Source organism: Myotis yumanensis, unplaced genomic scaffold, assembly GCF_028538775.1.
Source record: "Myotis yumanensis isolate MYYU_CA2020_CCGP unplaced genomic scaffold, mMyoYum1.0.hap1 SCAF_2, whole genome shotgun sequence".
Lineage (NCBI taxonomy): Eukaryota > Metazoa > Chordata > Mammalia > Chiroptera > Vespertilionidae > Myotis > Myotis yumanensis.
Window position 1 is genome coordinate 575,435 of NW_027223753.1, and position 18,606 is coordinate 594,040.

Consider the following 18,606-nt stretch of genomic DNA (forward strand, 5'->3'; position numbering starts at 1 on the left):
CCCCCACATCCGAAAGCAATTTAAAAAGGGGGTGGGCATCCCTGGCCGATTTACTCAGCGGATAGAGCATCGCCCGCGGAGGTTCAGTTCCGGTCACGGGCACACGGGGGGCCGCACAGTCCCCGTCGGGGCGCAGGAGGCCGCCATCGCGATGTTCGTGCGGCTCCGGCTGAGACCGAGCTGTGCACCCGGTCACCGTCCACGCCCCCCCCCCCCCCCCCATCGGTGTCTGTCTCCTCCCTTCCTCTCTGAAATGAATAAGTATTTTAAAGCGGGGGCAGGAAGTGGGGACATCTACAACACTCCAGCCATTAAAACGGAAAAAGCACGGCCAGCGGGGCTGCTGTGCCCAGGCCTCGGTGCCCGCGGGGCTCCGGAAGCCGAACGGGGTATGTTCTCTCGGAGGAAGTGTTTGCCTCTGAACCTGGCAGCATCCCGCTCCCCGGGTCCTTGGGGACAGGAAGCCATTTGTCACTGCAAACCGGTGGCCGCAGCGAGGCCGTCCTCCCCGGGCAGCACAGACCAGCACCAACGCAGACGGCGAGCACACGCGGGGCTTTTATTTTACTTTTTAGAACGAGAGTCGATGTGGCTGCGGTGGCAGCTTCATGTGGACAGAGGACAAGGGCACCACAGGGTGAACACGTTACCACAGGTGCAGGGACAGTGACTCGACTACTTAACCACCATGTTCTGTTTGGTCCCGTAAATACCCAAACAGGCGAAATACAAAGCACTGGGCAGCCTGGGCTTGGGCTTCTCCACAGCTGCATTTGGCAGAAAACAAAGATGGCTTGGCTCTGATGTCGAGGGTTATTTTCGTTAATTCTCGTTTCCCGGTGTGGGAAACCCTGACCAGCCCTCCCAGCTGGAGCCCACAACACCCTTCAGGTTCAGACTCAACTCAGACAGCAGGTCCCCGAGGGGCAGCCGGTGGGGGGTGGGGTGGGGATGGGGACCAAGCCCAGACACACATAAGACTTTGCCAGTTAGAACAGTCTGTAACCCAATTTGGACATCTGGGCATGGGTCCCGGGGCCATCACTCAGAACCAGAGCCAGCGGGTTGAAGGTTTTATGTTCCGGCTGCCAGGCGAGCAGCTGACCCGTCTGCTCTCGGCTCCTCAGCCAGAACAGAAAGAAACGGACTCCCTGGGACGCTGGGGCTTCTAAGAAGACGAGAGGCCCCACCAGGGCAGGTACATGTTTTGGGAAAGAAAGTCCTCAATACGACGGTGGGCCAAGGCCGAGGGGAGGGTTTCCATCTGGAATGACCTCCTTCATGTTTCCGGCCCAGGGAAACGGTGAGAACACCGTCAGGCCTGAGGAAGCGTGTCACCGAGGCAGACGGAAGGCCAGGCTCCGTGTCCGTCACCCCCTGGCCCGTCTGAGTGACCGACCATCCACAGGAGACTCAGCAGGAAGCAAAAACCACTGGTTTGGGGAGAAGCGTGTCGTGCGCGGGCCACAAGCACAGCTCCAAGTGGTGACATTCTTTGAGCAGCACATTTTTTCCTGTTTCCTGTTCATCATGTTTATTCTTTCTCAAATTAAAGACACATTTTGGGTTGTGCAAGGATGTCCTCAGCTTTCTAAGGCAGACGACACGCACACTGCTGTGCAGGAGTGATGATACTGGGACTGAAAAACAAGAGGCTTTGTATCCGTTCAGCAGCGGGCGTTCTGAAAGCCGGAGATCTGGACGCGTCTCGGTATCACTGGTTCCAGTGTGTGTTTACAAAGGCACGGACAACCACAGACACAGGCGTGACCGGTGGACGACTCCTCCCAGTCACCGCTGGTGCACACACCTGAGACCGTCCAGCGAGGAGAACATACTATAAGAACGAGACAGTTCATTACAGACGCATCATGTCTGCACAGTCATCAAACAAAAGGCCGAGCGAGGCTGTGGCTGTGACTCCTGGCCATGACCCGGAATGGAGACTTCGCGGTGGAGGCGAGACTAATGGGAGGCATGTCAGCCCCGAGCAAGGGCACCGCCAGCCACAGCCCCGACCAGAGGTCTCCAAAGCAGCTTTGCAGGAAGTTGCCTCACATACTGGTAATCTTCATCTTGTTTGTGGCCCAAAATTCAGAAAATCAAAACCGGCTGAAGCCACTGGAGAGAGTGGAGGGTGGGGCACGTCATGGGCCTCGGGACCAGAATCCCTGACAAGACGCAGAGACTGCGGCCATGGCTCCGACTACAGATGACAGAGTCTGCGGGAAGGCCCAGGCGACCGTCCCTTCTCTGTTCACGTCCCACCGTCAGGGGCCGGGGCCGGGGCAGCAGTGCTTTCACGCTGGTCCTCACAGATCAACTCGACAGCTCTCCCCGGCCACCGGCAGGGGGTCCTCCTTAGCCGAGGTTTTCAGGGAAGAAGAAAAGGAGGAAAGGGGACAGAATCCTGGGGAGGTCGCAGAAGCGTCCGGTGAGGGAGAGCGTGCCAAGCAGGCGGCCACGCCTGCCTGTCCTGCGGACGCGGTCAGCTCCGTGGAAAGGCTGTGTAGTTTAAAAGGCCTCGTTGACTTCACCACATGGCAAACGTTTTCAAGTCGGCAGGACTTCATGAGACGTGATTATTGCTCTGTTTCCAAGAGGCCTGGTCTCCCCAAGAGGCTCTGTTCATATTTCCAATGAGAAACCATCGGGAAACCAGGGGCCTGAACAGCAGGAGGAGACTCGACCGGAAGGAGGGCCTTATGTCCCTGCAGGCAGGCTCCTGGGCGGGGCCAGCCCTGCTCACCCAGGAGGGCAGCTTCTGACAAGCCCCAGGGCTCGGTAACGCTGGTCAAAGGCGTGAAGGAGGAGCCTCGAAGGCTGGCTGGCGTGGGCTGAGATCTCTCCATCAGCACCAAGCAGGGAGCGGTCACAGTGGCACCGGGACCCAGCTCTGGCTTCACAGTTGCCCCCGCTGTGGGGTGTCACTCACAGAGGAATCAGGGCCGGGCCTATTGCAGTGAGACCTGCGTGCCCAGCGAGGGCCGTGCAGAGGCCGGCGGGTCCCAGGCCTCCGAGTCTGGCCCGGGGGCCGCGGGAGGCAGTTTCACATCCCCTGGTGATGGCTCAGCGGCAGCTGGCTCTGGTCTGCCCCCAGGGAGCCAATGTCGGGGGTCCCCATTCACATTCCCGCTGGTTTTGACTGAAACCCCAGAAAGGGGCGGGAATGGCGGCACACGCACTTTCCTACCCCAGCTGGCCAGGGGGTTAGGCAGGAGGGCAGCCATTTGCGCCCCGAGGCCCTGGCGCTCAGTGGTGCGGCCTGGGGTCCTTGGGCACCAGCGGCTCCGTGCCGTCCTCCGGCGTGCAGCTGGCTGAGGCCAGGCTCTGCATGGCCTCCCTCTGGTGCTGCCTGGCCTTGTTGTAGAGCAGGACGCCCGCCATCACCAGGACGGTGCCCACGGCCGACAGGCTGGTGATTTTGTTGCCGAAAATGATAATACTGAGCCAGATGGACAGGGCGTGCTTCACGGTGCTGGCGACACTGCAAGACAGGGGGTTGTGCACGTGGCTGTCGAGCACTTACTGCACTCGCTGGGCCCAATTAAAACAAGCAGAGAGGAGGACAGCTGCCCCGGAGTGGCCCGGCGTGTACGCCCGGGGGACACTGAGGCTGCGGCAGGTGCGGCGCCATCGAGCCCTCTGTTGTCCTCACTGGGGACAGTCCCACTGTGGTGACCGCTCAGCCGTTACAGGAAAGAGGCGGACGCACACCACGTGACGTGGCCAAGCTGCTGACCACTGCTGGAGTTTCTAGCTCATTCTTTTCTATTTGTTACTGAAATGGTACTTTTATTAAATCCATCCTATATAATAAAAGGCTAATATGCAAATTATCCCCTCAGGAGTTCGACCCAGAGACCAGGAGTTCGATCGCTCGCTATGATGTGCGTTGACCACCAGGGGGTGGCTCGGAACACGGTGGGGGAGCAGCAGGCAGGAAGGAGGCGGCCGGGAGGTGGGGAACCTGATGGGCCCTGATCTCCAGCCAGGCCTAGGGACCCTCTAGTCCAGTTATAAAAGCGGACACCGGCTAACCAGACCTTTAACCCCTCCAGGTTCCCAGAGCCTGTGGTCACGTGCGGAGTTCACAGGTAAGTGGATGGAAGTTAGTGAAAGCAGGAATCCAGGTCTGCATTGAGCTCACACAGTACAGGTGCTCGCAGCCACCAGGGCCCACAGCGCCCGACCTGGGACGGGTCCTGCCGCGCAGGTGAGCCCGCTGACCGCGCTGCTCTAAGCACAACAGACCCACCCAGTGGCAACCTCCCTAAAAATCTCAGCCCAGCTGGGCGTGGCTCAGTGGTTGAGATTGACCCAGGAACCAAGAGGTCACAGTTTGATTCCCGGTCAGGGCACATGCCCCGGTTGCAGGCTTGATCCCCCGTAGGGGGTGTGCGGGAGGCAGCCGATCAGTGATTCTCTCTCATCATTGGTGTTTCTCTCCCTCTCCCTTCCTCTCTGAGATCAATAAAGATTTAACTAAAAAAAAAAAAAAGCTCTTTCTTTCACACACTCCACGCGTGTGTTTCAAATGGCACCAAAGGCAGCGGCCCGGCCACCGTGCCCCGGGACCTCGGCCAGCACCTCAGCACTTGGCACTCACAGACCTCGAGGATTTGGTACCAGCCAGGCAGACACCTGTCCTACCTGAAGGTCACGGGAGAGATCCTGCCCATGAGGGCGTAGGCCGTGACGCTCTGCAGGTGGAACAGGACCCCGTCCATCAGCAGCAGCAGCACCACGTCCTGCGTGTAGCTGAAGCTCCTCCCGCTCCTCCCGACTACCGGCAGGTCCTGCGTGCAGAGCAGAGCGGCGCAGCACGCCCGTCGGCCTGGTGCCCGTCACCGGAGGACCTTGTCCCACGTGCCCAGCCACCAGGGCCCAGGAGCTGAGCCTGAGGCCGCTGTGAACCCTGCCTTCTGGGTGGCGACCGGACGGCATTGACCAGGCATGCGGCCAGTGCACTCGGTCTCCAGGGAATCGCAACCCCAGCCACAGGGAGGCCCCCTCCCCCACCAGGACGGCGACTACAAAAACAGCAGCAAGAACCAGAGAACACGTGCTGGTGAGGCCGGGCAGAAGGTGGGGCCCTTGGGCACTGTTGGTGGGAACGTAGCAAAATGGTGCAGCTGCCAAGTCTCGTTGCTCCTCAAACATGTAAACACAGAGCACCCTGGCCGGGGAGGCTGGGCTGCAGGAGCACTGGCCGGCGCACAAGGGCCACTGGTTCAATTCCCCATCAGGGCACGTGTCCAGGTTTCGGGCCCTATCCCCAGTGTGGAGCGGGCAGGAGGCCGCCAATCAATGTTCCTTTCACATCAATGCTCCTCTCTCTCTCTCTCCCTTCCCCTTTCTCTAAAGTCAATTTTAAAAATGTTTTTTAAAAGTAAATGAAAATAAATCAGCCTAAAACCGCCACAGGAGAACCTCGGGAAACCCCCACAGCTACAGCTTGGCCTCAGAGACCCGCACCAGGCCTGGTCTCCACCTCTGTCCATGCTCCTTGGGGCACGGGGTGGACACTGTGTAATTCAGCAAAGCAGGACATCGTGCCACCTACTCTGCTCCCAAAGCGCTAAGGACAAATGCCACCAGGTGCCAGGAGCTCTGCTCCCCACTCACCATGAAGAAGACCCAGGCGGGGACCAGCATGGCCACGGCGGCGGCGCTGGTGTAGAACTGCAACTCGGCCGCCCTGCGGGCACAGCACGCCTGAGCCACCCGGACTCATGTGAGAGCAACGGAAGCACTGAGCAGAGCAGGCAACAGGCTCCCGGGGTGACGAGGAGGCTCCTGGGGTGACGAGGAGGCTCCCGGGGGGACGAGGAGGCTCCCGGGGGGACCAGGGGGCTCCCGGGGGATCAGGGGGCTCCTGGAGTGATGAGGAGGCTCCCGGGGGGACCAGGAGGGCCTGTGCCTGCTGAGCCCACCCGTACGGCCATGGGAGGGAAAGGTGGCCCGTCCGGGGCCTCCATGGGCCACGGGGCTTTTCTCCCGAGTCCCACGTCACTGAAAGCCCCCCTGCACCCAAGGGAGAGGCAAGGTCCCGGGCATTCGGCCCGGCCTGGGAAGCTGTGATACTTACGAGAACCTGTACTTGTCCCCGCTGAGGAGCTTTTTGGAAAAAACATTCTGCAAACTGGAATGAAGGAGAGAAGAGGTTACCGTCGGTGCAGGAAGTCAGTAGGGAACCTGAAATGGACACAGCGTCTGCAGCCTTTCTCACGGTGAGGTTGAGCGACGGGCCTGCGGCCACCCAGCTCTGAGGTGTCAGAGGACCCCACAGCCCCGCCCTGAACCAAGAGTCCCCCTAAATCAGCACCTGCCGTGGTCTGGCACCCAGGAAACGGAACAGGAGCTCAGGCTCATGAACTCCCGAAGGCGACAGACACGTGGGAAACTATACACACGCGCATGCACACACACACACACACACACACACACACCCGAGCACATGCACGCACATGCATGACTGCACGCACACACACGTACACACACGTGCACACACTCACTCACACATGCATACACACACACACACACACACACACACGGCCAAAGAGAAAGCCAGACAGCGTCCGGTGGGAAGCAAGGGGCTGCCCTGGCGAGTGGCGCTGCTCACACGACTCCAGGAGCAGCACGTTTTGTTTCATGAAAAACCTGGCGAGTCAGTGGAGCCAGGAACTCTCACAGTCGGGCCTGGAACCAGAACGATGGCCCTGGAGACGCCGACAGCCCAGACGGAGCCTGGCAGAGCCCTGGGCTCCGCTCCCTTCAGGAACCGCTGCTGCAGGACCATCGGACACGGGGCCCGGCCGGCGTGGCTCAGTGGTCGAGCATCGACCTATGAACCAGGAAGTCACGGTTCGATTCCTGGTCAGGGCACAGGCCCGGGTTGTGGGCTCCATCCCCAGTGCGGGGCATGCAGGAGGCAGCCAATCCATGATTCTCTCTCATCACTGATATTTCTCTCTCTCCCCGTCTCCCTTCCTCTCTGAAATCAATAAAAACATATTGTTAAAGAAAAAAAAAAAGAAAGTGGAGGGAGGCTCATGGAAAAAAGATGCCTCCTGTGACTTAAACAGAAGGCTCGGTGTGTGTGTGTGTGGGGGGGCATGGAGTCCGCAGAACTGAGACTGCGGGGCATGCGGTGCAGGAGGCTGTCGGTCGGTCATGCTTCTAGGAGCCACAGAGGCGGGGATTATTCAAAACCTCAAGCCCCACTTTGGTGGTGACAGCGACCCCGACCCCCGTGGTGGTGTTTCCTCTTCTCTCAGCAAAAGGACAAAACTGAATGTGATTATTGGTTCTGAAATGCTCCCAGACGGTCCACACAGCAGCCAGGACGCGGCTCGCGCCTCGGGGACCTGGGCTCCCTGCACCCCAGCGTGTGGTAGCTACCACGGCCCTGGTGAGCGTTCTTAAGGGTCAGGCCATGAACCATGAAGTTCTAGCTTGTTTTCGAGAAAAAGTTACCTCGTTGAGGAACCTCCAGTTTTGCTCTTTAGGAAAAGGCAGCAGCAGACGTACTGGCCGCACTCTGAGTGGCGGGAAGGAACTGAGCGGCTCTGGACTGAAACACCCGTCCCCCAGCTGAGGCAGGTGAGCAGTGTGCCCCGGGCACACGGTGTCCCCACAACCCCCGGACTCACCAGTCCATGATGTTGGTGGACAGCGCGGCTGAGAACCCCAGGATGTTGAAGCTCATCTCGGTGGCTGTGCACAGTGCCAGGCCTCCCATGACAGGGATGAGGGAGAGGTTGACCAGCAACCCTGCAGAGGAGGACAGGGGGGCCCGGCTGTGACCTGGCTGTGACCTGGGAGCCCGGCTGTGACCTGGCTGTGACCTGGGAGCCCGGCTGTGACCTGGCTGTGACCTGGGAGCCTGGCTGTGACCTGGCTGTGACCTGGGGGCCCGGCTGTGACCTGGCTGTGACCTGGGAGCCTGGCTGTGACCTGGCTGTGACCCTGGTTGTGACCCGGGAGCCTGGCTGTGACCTGGCTGTGACCTGGGAGCCTGGCTGTGACCTGGCTGTGACCTGGGAGCCTGGCTGTGTCCTGGGGGCCTGGCTGTGACCTGGCTGTGACCTGGGGGCCTGGCTGTGACCTTGGAGCCTGGCTGTGACCTGGCTGTGACCTTGGAGCCCGGCTGTGACCTGGCTGTGACCCGGGAGCCTGGCTGTGACCTGGCTGTGACCCAGCTGTGACCCGGCTGTGACCTGGCTGTGACCTGGGAGCCTGGTTGTGACCATGTGTGGCCCCACAGCTCCTCTGGGAGCCACGCTGCCTCCTGCCTTCCTAGCGCCTTTGTCTCTGTGCTGGAGGGAGGCAGAGGCACAAGAGCCCGCCCGCCTCAATGCCAGGCCCCTCAATGGTGGCCTCTGCCGGGCCTGGGTGACCCCCAGGCAGCACAAGTTCTCACCAGCAAACAGGAGAGGAAGGGAGATGGGCTCAGGGATTCTATTAAAAGGAGAAACCGGGGGTGGGGAGACTCAGTGCCTGAGCCCACGCGGTTTATTCCGAAACCCTGGGCGTGAGAGGCAGACAGCCCTCTCGTACGGGGAGGGCCTTGCCCACTAGAAGGGACCCTCGGCACCGCTGCTCTGATGTCTGAGGCAGCATGGATGCGGTGTGAGCCCTTCCTGTTTAGCAGAGAGGAAGCAGCGCAGCCTCCGACCACGGCCACGTCCTCGTCCCAGGGCCCTGCTGCCGAGCGCAGCCAGCGGCTGGCCAGCAGCAAACCCACTGCCCAGCGCCCGGGGCAGGAACTGCCTCCACCTGGTGCCCAGCTCTCGCCTTGGGCTCTGCCCGGGGATTCTGCTGCTGAGGACAATTCGTGTGAAACGAGGGCCTGGACGTGCGCCTGCCCCTCCTCAGAAAGGACCTGTCCTGTGTGCTTTTTGCTAAATTCCATCAAGACTTTCTCCCCTTTCTCAGGAAGTCAGCTGGCCTGCGGCGGGGGGGGGCGGGGGGGGCGCTCACCCGTGTACTCCCCCAGGATCATCCGGGACATGATCACAGTGAAGATGGGGGCGGAGCTCTTCACCGTCTCGGCAAACGACACGGCCACGTTCTTCAGGCTGACCAGGCCCAACACCACGGTGGCGAACCTAGAGAAGCCGGAGGGGGTCGGGATGCTCACCTGACTCTGCCAGGAGTCAGCAGGGGCCGCACCTGACCCCCCGCACGTGCTGTGCTGGGTCTGGCCCTCAGGAAACGGCCACCCGCCTGCAAGGGCCACTGTGGCCAGAGCGTGGGCCCCGAAGGAGGCGCGTCACCCTGGAACCGTTACTGAGCTAGTTTCGTGGCCGCTCCAGAAAGGACCCATCGGGCACGAGATGCACAAAGCCAGGTGCACGCGCCGCCCTGAAACGGAGACTTCAGAGCGTTTGCACTGCACTCGCCTCCGACCCGCTGCTCACTCTTGGTGACGGGAAAGGCATTTTATTTTATTTTATTTTATTTTGTTAAATCTGTTGTTAGTGATTTTTTTAGAGAAAGAGGAAGGGAGAGGGATAGAAAGACAGAAACATCAATGAGAGAGTAACATCTTTGATCAGCTGCCTCCTGCACCCTCCCCACAGGGGATGGAGCCCGCAACCCGGGCATGTGTCCTGACCGAGAATCCAATGGGAGGCTTCTCGGTTCCTGGGTTGATCTCAGCTGCTGAGCTACACTGGCCGGATGGTAAAGGCATTTTATTTTATTTTATTACTAAATTCATGCTGTGGGGGAGGGGTGTCCCTCAGCCCGGCCTGCACCCTCTCACAATCCAGGGCCCCTGGCTCTTAACTGTTCACCCGCCTGCCAGCCTGATCACCCCTAACCCCTCTGCCTGCCAGCCTGATTGCCCCTAACTGCTCGCCTGCCTGCTTGATCGCCCCTAACCACCTCTTCCTTGGCCCCCGCCATGGTGGCTTCATCTGGAAGGACGTCCAAAATGACATCTGGAAGGTCATTCGGCTGTCTGGTATAATTAGCATATTATGCTTTTATTATTATAGATTTTTTAAAAATATCTTTATTTATTTATTTGTTTATTTTTAACCCTCACCTGAGGATATTTTTCCATTGATTTTTTCAGAGATTGGAAGAGAGAGGGGAAAACAGAGAGAAACACTGATGTGTGAGAAACACATCAATTTGTTGCCTCCTGCACGTGCCCCGACCAGGGCCTGGGCGGGAGAGGAGCCTGCAACAGAGGCACGTGCCCCTGACTGGAATTGAACCTGGGACCCTTTGGTCCACAGGCCGACGCTCTATCCACTGAGCAAAACCGGCCAAGGAGGGAAAGGCATCCTATCTAATAGACAAACATGATAATTGACCGTAACTTCGCTACACCTCCCATCGGCTAATTAGCACGATATGCAAATTAACTGCCAATGAAGATGGCGGCTAATTTGCATACTGCAGGCAGGGCGGGACAGCGCCATCCCGCCTGCCCTGCTGCCATCTGGGCCTGCTATCTGGGACCCGGGGCGGCGGGCGTCCCGTGTGCGACCCAACCCGGGGCAGCGCCCCAACCCCCAGATTGTACCTGCCGTGTGTGCGGCCCGGGGCGGCACCCCAACCCCCGGATCGGCCCTGCCGTGTGCGCGACCTGGGGAGGCGGGGCAGGCACCGAGGGATCGGGCCTGCCATCTGCCACCCAGGGAGCGGGCCTAAGCTAGCAGGTGGTTAGCTCCCGAGGGGTCCCAGACTGTGAGAGGGCACAAGTGGGGCTGAGGGACACCCCCTCCCAGCCCCCTCCCCCACCAGTGCACACATTTTTGTGCACAGGGCCTCTAGTTTTAAATAACGTGAAAAAGAACCCAGTCCCGCACCCAAATGCCAGCCCTCACCTCATGAGGCCCACAAAGAGCATGGTCATGATGAAGTTGGGCGGGTAGGCGAGCCGGACTTTGTGCTGGTACAGGCAGCAGGGGACGAAAATCTTCAGGCAGCCGATGCACGTGGTGGACAGCATCTGCACTGCGCCTGTGGGACCGGGTTGCCAGTGATGAGCTGTAGCCATGGTCGCACCTACCTCTGTGCCATCCACCTCTGTGCCCCCACCCAGCTCCGTGCCCTGCCCACCTGCCTGTGCCCCCCTGGGGCCCAGCTCTGTTCCCTACCCACCTCTGTGCCCCCACCTACCTCTGTGCCCCCACCCAGCTCTGTGCCCTCACCCAGCTCTGTGCCCTGCCCACCTGCCTGTGCCCCCATCCTCACCCAGCTTTGTGGCCCCACCCACACCAGTGGCCCTGCCCTCACCCAGCTGTGCCCCACCCTGACCCAGCTAGGTGCCCCGCCCACCTGCCCGAGGCCCCGCCCTCACCCAGCTCTGTGCCCCGCCCGCCTGCCCGAGGCCCCGCCCTCACCCAGCATGCTGGGCTCGCCCTCCAGCAGCGAGAGGATGTACTTGTTGAGGAAGAGGGTGCAGAAGCTGAGGAAGAACCAGAGCGTGAGGTAGAGCAGCGCCCGTGAGCTCCACACGCCCAGGTCCGCCTCGATGACCGTGGTCTCGGTGATGGTGACAGCCAGCACGCTCTCCTCGGCGCCCTCGCTCCTGGCGAAGACGATCTTCTCACTTCGGGGGCCGAACAGGGAGCCCCAGCCGAGGGCTGGCTTCCCCTGGGGCGTCTCCTCGGGGCCCGGGGCCAGCTCCGCGGGTTCTGACGGCGCCGACATGGTGTTCCCGCGGGCTCGTCCTCAGGTGGCAGGACCGACGCGGTGCCCCGTGGTCCGCAGCTGCCTGGTCAGGAAAGTGGACAGGTGACTCCGGCGGCAGGTCACGTCCCCAAAAGCTTGCATCTCACTCACACCTGCAAGTGGGGTCCCCTCATTTCCCGATCGTGTCCCCCAAACCTCCAACCGCCCCGCCCCACCTCAAGGCCCAGGCCCGGTTCCGAGGCCCAGCTGCTCAGGCAGGACCCGGAGTCTCCCTGCCTGTGGCTCCCGGACCCCTGGGCCTGGAGACCCGCCCGGCTGCTGCTCTGCGGCTGCCTAGCTGGGCCCAGGCCTGGCAGGGGGGGTGAGAGGGGCGCACGAGGGTGGGGGGCAGGCGAGAGGGGTGCGGGGGGGGGGCGGGCGAGAGGGGCGCACAGGCCGTTCCTCCCCCCACAGAACAAGCTGCAGTCGCACTCGCGTTCCCAGGTCACACTCGTTGTCAGAAACGGCCTCCGGGACCCGGGCCAGGCGTCCACGCTGCGTGTTTAGGCCGAGCTGCTGGTGGGGACCCACCTCCCTCACTGCAGTGCGGGCGAGGCAGGCAGAGGGCGGGTGGCCGCACTTCCGGCAGATCTGACCAGTCCGCGCCCCATTCCCCGTGCGCCCCGCTCCGCGAAGCTGTGGGCGGCCAGAGCCGACCTCACAGTGAGCGCCTCCCTGACCAGGGCCCACAGCCATGGGGCTGCATGGCCCTCCTCCACGCCCGGGCGCCATCGGGTTCCCGCGGGGCCCAGCCACACCGGACCGGCGGACCTGGACATGTCAACATGCCCATCCCCCCGCGACCAGCTCAGGGCCCAGCGAGCCCAGGACGGCCCTCACCCCCCAGTCACACTCTTTCCATGACACTGGAACCCCACAAACAGCCCACCTGCTGGGCCGGAGCAGGACGTCAGACCCCACCTGCCTCTGCCTCTGGCCCCGGGCAGCCGAGGGGACAGGCACCCGAGGCCGCACGTTCCCGTTTTTCGTCCAAGAGCCTCCGGAGGCACAGCGAGGGCTCAGAACATCTTAAAAATGAAAGTGGACGCTGGTCCTCACTTCTTCCCGACAAGACACTAACCCAAAGACAGGCCTCCCGCTGCCGCTGCGTTTTCTTCAGAATAAACCGCCAGGCTGGGGCCGGGCGAGGAGGAGCCTGGGGAGCGGGGGACCCCCAGGGGCCCAAACCAGGAGGAAGCTGCGACCCGCCCCCCCAGCAGGAGACCAGAAGAACCTTCTGTGGGTCATTAAACAGCCCCGGGCTCCTGCCAACCTCGGCCCCACGCAGAGCAGTGAAGGAACCAGACAAGGAAGCAGCGGGGGTGGGGAGGCGTCTGCAGGTGCAGCCCCTGGAGACACCAGAGTAAAAAACAGCCAGAAAGGCCCCTGGAAATCACCCACAGGCAGCAGAGGCCTGGCTCCTGGGGGCGGGGGGCGGCTTCGGCCACACCCCACAGAGCTGCGAGCCCCAGAGAGGCCCTGCCGGCCACCCACCCGCCACCCCACCTGCCAAGGGCTGGCACAGGTCAGGCCTGAGGGCCTCTGCAGATGAGGATCAGAGATCCCAGATCACCCCACTGAGGGCCCAGCAGGGAGGAGCCGCCAGGAGCTCAGGGAGGGACGGAGCCGAGGACTCAGGCCCCTCTGCTCTGAGGGGGACAGGACAGGTGGGCAGAGACCACAGAACCGCCCGGGACGGAGGTGGGGCGTCCAGAGGTGAAACAACCTCTGGAACAAACCGAGGTGCTCTGGGCAGACCACCTCCCAGGTCTGTAGCATCAGGGTCCTGGGTTCGATTCCCGTCAGGGGTGCGTGCAGGAGGCAACCAATCAATGTGTTTCTCTCACATCGAAGTTTCTCTCTGTCCCTCTCTCTTCCACTCTCTCTAAAAATCAATTGGAAAATATCCTTGGGTGAGGATTAAAAAAAGAATCACCAACAGATGCTGAAACTAACAGATAGAAATCCTATAGAATAAAAGGCTAATATGCAAATTGTCTGGTCAAACTCCTGAGTTCAACGAGGGGGCGGGCCTGGCTCTCCAACTGCCCTCGACCCTCCCTCCCCCGCCGGCCCCACCCCCGGTCGGCCCCCCACCCCCATCGGGCAGGCCAGCCGGACCCCACCCATGCACGAATTCCTGCACTGGGCATCTAGTTGAGAAATAACTGGATGTTTAGTCTCAAAGTACAACCCTCCCAGGTGGACACAGATTACAAAGGGGAGAGAGATAAGGGACACTTTCCTCAAGGGGAGGAGGCGGGGCGGAGGGCCTGCCAGTGGAGAACTGGGGCTGGCACTTCCTGGTCATGGGACGTGCTGGTGCAGAGACGGACAGAGAACAGCACACGGGCCCTGGCCGGTGGCTCAATCGGTTGGAGCGTCGTCCTGCACACCAAGAGGGCCAGTTCCTTCCCCATCGGGGCACATGCCCAGGTGCGGGTTCCACTGTCTCTGATGCTCGGAGGGTTGTCACCCAGCCCAGAAAAAAAAAATTGGACCCTTACACCCACGGGAGACGCAGGCGGCAAAGGAACAGCCTGGCGGCAGCGCTCCCATGTGAGACGCCAACGTGTGACACTGTGGCCAGGGAGAAGGCGCGGGGACGTCTTTCTGGTCCCAGGGCAGGGACACCTTAGTCCAAACCCCAGAGGCACCGCCCATACAGGAAGGCAGGAAGGAATGGCCACCAACTACGTTAAGACCTTCTGCTTCATCAGAAAACATCACAAAGTCACAAGTGCCAGCCTGGGAGAAGGATTCACACACAGAACATAGAAACAACTCCGACAGCTCCATAGGAAAGACGCAGAAACGGGTGTCACGGAAGAGGATTTCTAAGTGGCCAATAAGCACAAGAAAGGGAGTGTGGCCGGGCTGGGTGGCTCAGTGGTCGAGCATCAACCCAGGAACCAAGAGGTCAGGGTTCAATTCCCGGTCAGGGCACATGTCCGGGTTGCAGCTTGATCCCCAGCAGGGGGCGTGCAGGAGGCAGCCAATAGATGATTCTCTCTCATCATTGATGTATCTCTCTCTCCCTCTCCCTTTCTCTCTGAAATCATTGAAAACATATTTAAAAAGAAAAGAAAGAAAGGGTGTGTAGTCCTGCCCAGGTAGCTCAGTTGGTTAGAGCATCGAACCTTTAAGCCACGGTTGCAGGTTCAATCCCTGGTCAGGGCACGTACAAGAAACAACCAATGAATTAACAAATGGAACAACAAATCAATGTTTCTCTCTCCCCCTCCTCTTTCTCTAACCAATAAATTAAAAAGAAATCATATATTCGAGGTTGACATAAGGTAAACATTTGCAGACCCTTACAAACCAGCAGTTCCAGCGAGAGCCCCACGGACAGACCTGCAGCTGGCCCCGCAGACACGGGCTCCACACCTGGGAACGCAGCTGCCTGCAGGGGGAGAGCGAGCGTGGACACGGTGGGGGCTTTCACACAACGCAACACGGGCCAGCAGTAAGAAGGAATAACTAAGCAGCACACAGGCACACACACACACACAGCATGGAGGATGGGTGATCAATGAAATCAGTGGTTATCATCGGTAATTAGCAGAATGAAACGGGGCCTCTGGGATGCAGCGAAGACCCTCAGAGGCTGTGCTGGGCATCGCACGGGGAAGCCGGAAGGCCGGGGTCGGGGCCCTACTCACCCAGGTCCTGGCCGCGGTCACGGCAGCCTCCCGGCTCCTGCTCATGTGTTCCCACCGCCAGTTCTTTTTCAGCCTGCGTGACTCGCGTTTCTTTCAGGGAGAAACGATTCCCGCCCTGCAAGACAGAAGCAACCTGATCTGACAAGGAAAAGGGACTTTAAGATCCAACAGCTGCCCTGGCCGGTTTGGCTCAGTGGACAGAGCGTCGGCCTGCGGACTGAAGGGTCCCGGGTTCGATTCCCGGTCAAGGGCACATGCTCAGGTTGCGGGCTCGATCCCCAGTAGGAGGTGTACAGGAGGCAGCCGATCAATGACTCCCTCTCATCGTTGTTGATGTTTCTAGCTCTCTCTCCCTCTCTGAAATCAATAAAAATATATTTTTAAAAAACCAGCCGGACTCACCCGAGCCTGCCTGGAGTCAGGGTGGGGTGCGCTGGACCTGGCCACCCCACCCAGGTCCCGGGTGACAAAGGTCCGAATGCCCTCCCTCTCGGGGGACTGAACGCAGGCCTGTCCGCCCAGCACGGAGCCGGTGGCTGAGGAGAGGCCTTGCTAGGCCAGGGCGGGCTCCCCTTCCTGCCCCTGGACCCACCCTCAGAAGGTGCCCATGCAGGACTGGAAGGGGACACTGTCTTCAGGATGCTCAGGTGCTGCGCCGAATGAGGTGGCCGTGGGGGCCAGCCTCCACGGAGCCTGCAGGGAGGGGCTCGCGACCGCTGGAAGGGCCTGGGCTGGAACCCGAACCCGAACCCGGAGACAGCACCTCATGCTGTGGTCCCGCTCACCTCCGAAGGGAAGTTCAGCGGGAGCCAGCCAACTTTTTCCCAGCGAATTTCCCAAACCCCTCCCTGCGTGCGAGGGCCAGCGGCCCGAGGCGAAGGCTCCCTGTTCTAGAACAAAGACTCAAGTCCTCAACTCAGATGATGTTACAGAACTGTATCCCCGAGACCTACTTACCTTTATTCACCAATGTCGCCCCAATAAATCCAGTTAGACAAAGAACCCACAAGATGTCCTCAGGGCACCAACCGCCATTCAGCAAGTCCACCCCTGGGAACTCATCCTAAACAAACTGCCCATCAAAGGCCCCTGCCTGGACATCTAAGCCACTCAAACAGCTTGGTGTTCAAGGCCGAAATGCTGGACACGACCCGACCCAAGTGTCCAGTACGACACCTGCCACAAACCCTGGCAGGCGCTGGGCGCAGGCGGCCCACGGTTCTGACAGTCACCTGTCACAGGCGGAGGGCACAGGACGCTCCGATGTAAAAGGTACAGATGGTTCCGGACAACTCTGTGCGTCGGGGAGGTGGGATCCAAATCTGTTAACATTTTCCCCACTCCCCTCCCTTTTCTGAGGTCCGGATTGAAAACGGGGGTCTCGAAAGTAAAAACCTTTCCTTTCCCCCTGAACGGCCCGCTTCGTGCGGTGGGATGCGGTTCCGTTCTGCAGGTTTTAATATTTCCAGGGAAGTAATAAGCGCTCCATCTAAAAAACCACAAACGTTTGAAAACCCGCTGGACAAAGGCTCCGCCCCTAAATGGAAGGGTTTTTATTTCCCAGCGCAGCGCTCAGCGCGGCCCAGAGCCGCCGGGCGCCAGCACAGACGACGTGGGGGCGGGGGTCACCCGCGAACCCCCAAAGCCCAAACCCAGTGGCAGTCACTGCCCGGCGGGTACCCGACCAAACCCGCCGTCGCTGGAACCTGCACCCGCAGGATGTCAACCATTATGTTTCATTTTCTAAGATTCTGGGCAAGAAAAACAAAATCGCCGAATGCCATGGATTCGTGGGCGATCGTGCCCGTCAGCCCCGGAGCGGAGGCAGCGGCGGCACCTGCCCCAGGGCCATGCCCGCCTCGGGGGCGCCTTGGGGGCCCGGGTTTGAAACGCAATCACCCCCGACACCGTGACCGCCGCCCCCGTCCGGCCCCACCTGTGTCCGCCGCCGGCCTCGCAGCGGGACCGGAGGAGGCCACCACCCGACCCCGCGGGGCGCCCTCCGCGTCTGGAGCCGGGGCCCCGCACCCACGGGACCGAGCTCGGGTGGGGCCAACGGTGGGCCGGCTCCTCCGCGAGGGGAAGGTACGCGAAACAGGGCGGAGCGGGACGTGATGGAGGGGCAGGGCCGGCCCCGGGCGGCCGCAGGTCAGGCCCCCGGGAGGGGTCAGCCCCGGGCGAGAGGGGCGCGGGGGCAGGACGGGCCCGGCGCTGGGGGCCCGCGGGCGGCGGGCGCACCTGAGGCCGCGTGTTACTCGGCGTCCCCGCGCCCATCACACCCACCCGGAGACACGCCCCGCGCAGGACGCGGCTCGGGACCGGCCCCCGACGCGGCCCGGGAGCTCCTAGGCCCGGGCCGTCCAGGGCCCGGGCGGCGCCATCGCCCGGAAAGCGCGCCGAGGCCCGCCCCCGACGGGAAGGCAGCCCCGCCCCCGGCGCGGGAGGAGGAGGCTCCGCTGCAGAATCCGGGGACCCCGCCACCCACCGGCCGGAGGGGCGCGATGACAGCCGGCGCGGGGCCTCAGCCCGCGGGGGTCGCTGTTCGGCACAGGGAGCCCGCCCGGCCGCGGACCCTCGCACCCCGCAGCGGGGCCGGAGGCGGGTCGCCGGCTGCGGGGAGGCCTGGGGGCGTGGCCCGCGAGGACTGCGTCACGCGGCTGCGCGGCGCCTCCCCGACGGGGCTCGCGCGGGCCCGGCGTTGGGGCCTGAGGGGCGCGCGGCATTTAGGGCGCGGCCGCCGGACGAGGGGCGCGCGGGTGGGGAGGCCTCTCGCGGGCGCGGGAAGGCCCGGAGCAGACCCGGCCCGAGCGGGCCCCGGGCGGCCGCGTCCTCGGGAGGGAGGGCGGCGGGGCGGGCGCTCTGCGGCAAGTGCTCTTCCGGCCGGAAGTGACGCGCCGGAAGCGGCCGGCAGTGGGCGGGTCGCTGCCGGCCCGCACCCCCGGCCCAGGCGGGTCCACCCACGAGACCGAGGCGCCCGCCCCCCGGCCGGAGGAGGCGACGTTGTTCCCCTTGTCGCTCTCTCCCCAGCCGGTCACCCCGGGTCACCCGCGGCCGGGACAGCCCGGAACGGGGAGCTGCGGGGATAAGTCACGTGTTAACTCGGGGGGAGCCGATGGGAGCCGCAGTGATGGCGCCCACCCTCCTCACTTCACGCGGCCCCCGGGCGAGGAGCGGCGCTGGGCCTGGGACGCGCCAGGGAGAAGGCGGGCGGGCGCCGCACCGAGGAAGCAGGAGGAGCTGGTGT

At 62.0% G+C, this 18,606-nt stretch overlaps 1 protein-coding gene across 7 annotated transcripts; it reads right to left on the reverse strand.

The window, feature by feature from the left end:
- Nucleotides 1–540: 540 nt before the first annotated feature.
- Nucleotides 541–17,994, reverse strand: SLC35E2B (solute carrier family 35 member E2B). Of its 7 annotated transcripts, none has more exons than XM_070403868.1 (10): nucleotides 17,848–17,994; nucleotides 15,363–15,477; nucleotides 11,367–11,740; nucleotides 10,848–10,983; nucleotides 8,986–9,113; nucleotides 7,656–7,776; nucleotides 6,092–6,145; nucleotides 5,629–5,701; nucleotides 4,654–4,799; nucleotides 541–3,487 (listed from the first exon to the last, which is right to left on the reverse strand). In XM_070403868.1, exons 3-10 carry the CDS (start codon nucleotides 11,674–11,676, stop codon nucleotides 3,253–3,255), a joined length of 1,203 nt encoding a protein of 400 aa, XP_070259969.1. In that variant the 5' UTR covers nucleotides 11,677–11,740; nucleotides 15,363–15,477; nucleotides 17,848–17,994; the 3' UTR covers nucleotides 541–3,252. The 7 variants fall into 7 exon arrangements, with proteins under 7 accessions (XP_070259969.1, XP_070259968.1, XP_070259972.1 ...); XM_070403867.1 differs by lacking the exon at nucleotides 17,848–17,994 and adding an exon at nucleotides 17,646–17,744; XM_070403871.1 differs by lacking the exon at nucleotides 17,848–17,994 and adding an exon at nucleotides 17,601–17,630.
- Between the last annotated feature and the right edge of the window lie 612 nt (nucleotides 17,995–18,606).

Excerpts from the sequence above, each read along its gene's own strand:
- SLC35E2B (XM_070403868.1), bottom strand. The coding sequence starts at position 11,676 with ATGTCGGCGCCGTCAGAACCCGCGGAGCTGGCCCCGGGCCCCGAGGAG. Across the intron at positions 6,146-7,655 it reads TCCACCAACATCATGGACTG|TTTGCAGAATGTTTTTTCCA; the intron begins GTGAGTCCGGGG and ends CCTTCATTCCAG. Across the intron at positions 3,488-4,653 it reads ATCTCTCCCGTGACCTTCAG|TGTCGCCAGCACCGTGAAGC; the intron begins GTAGGACAGGTG and ends CCTGTCTTGCAG.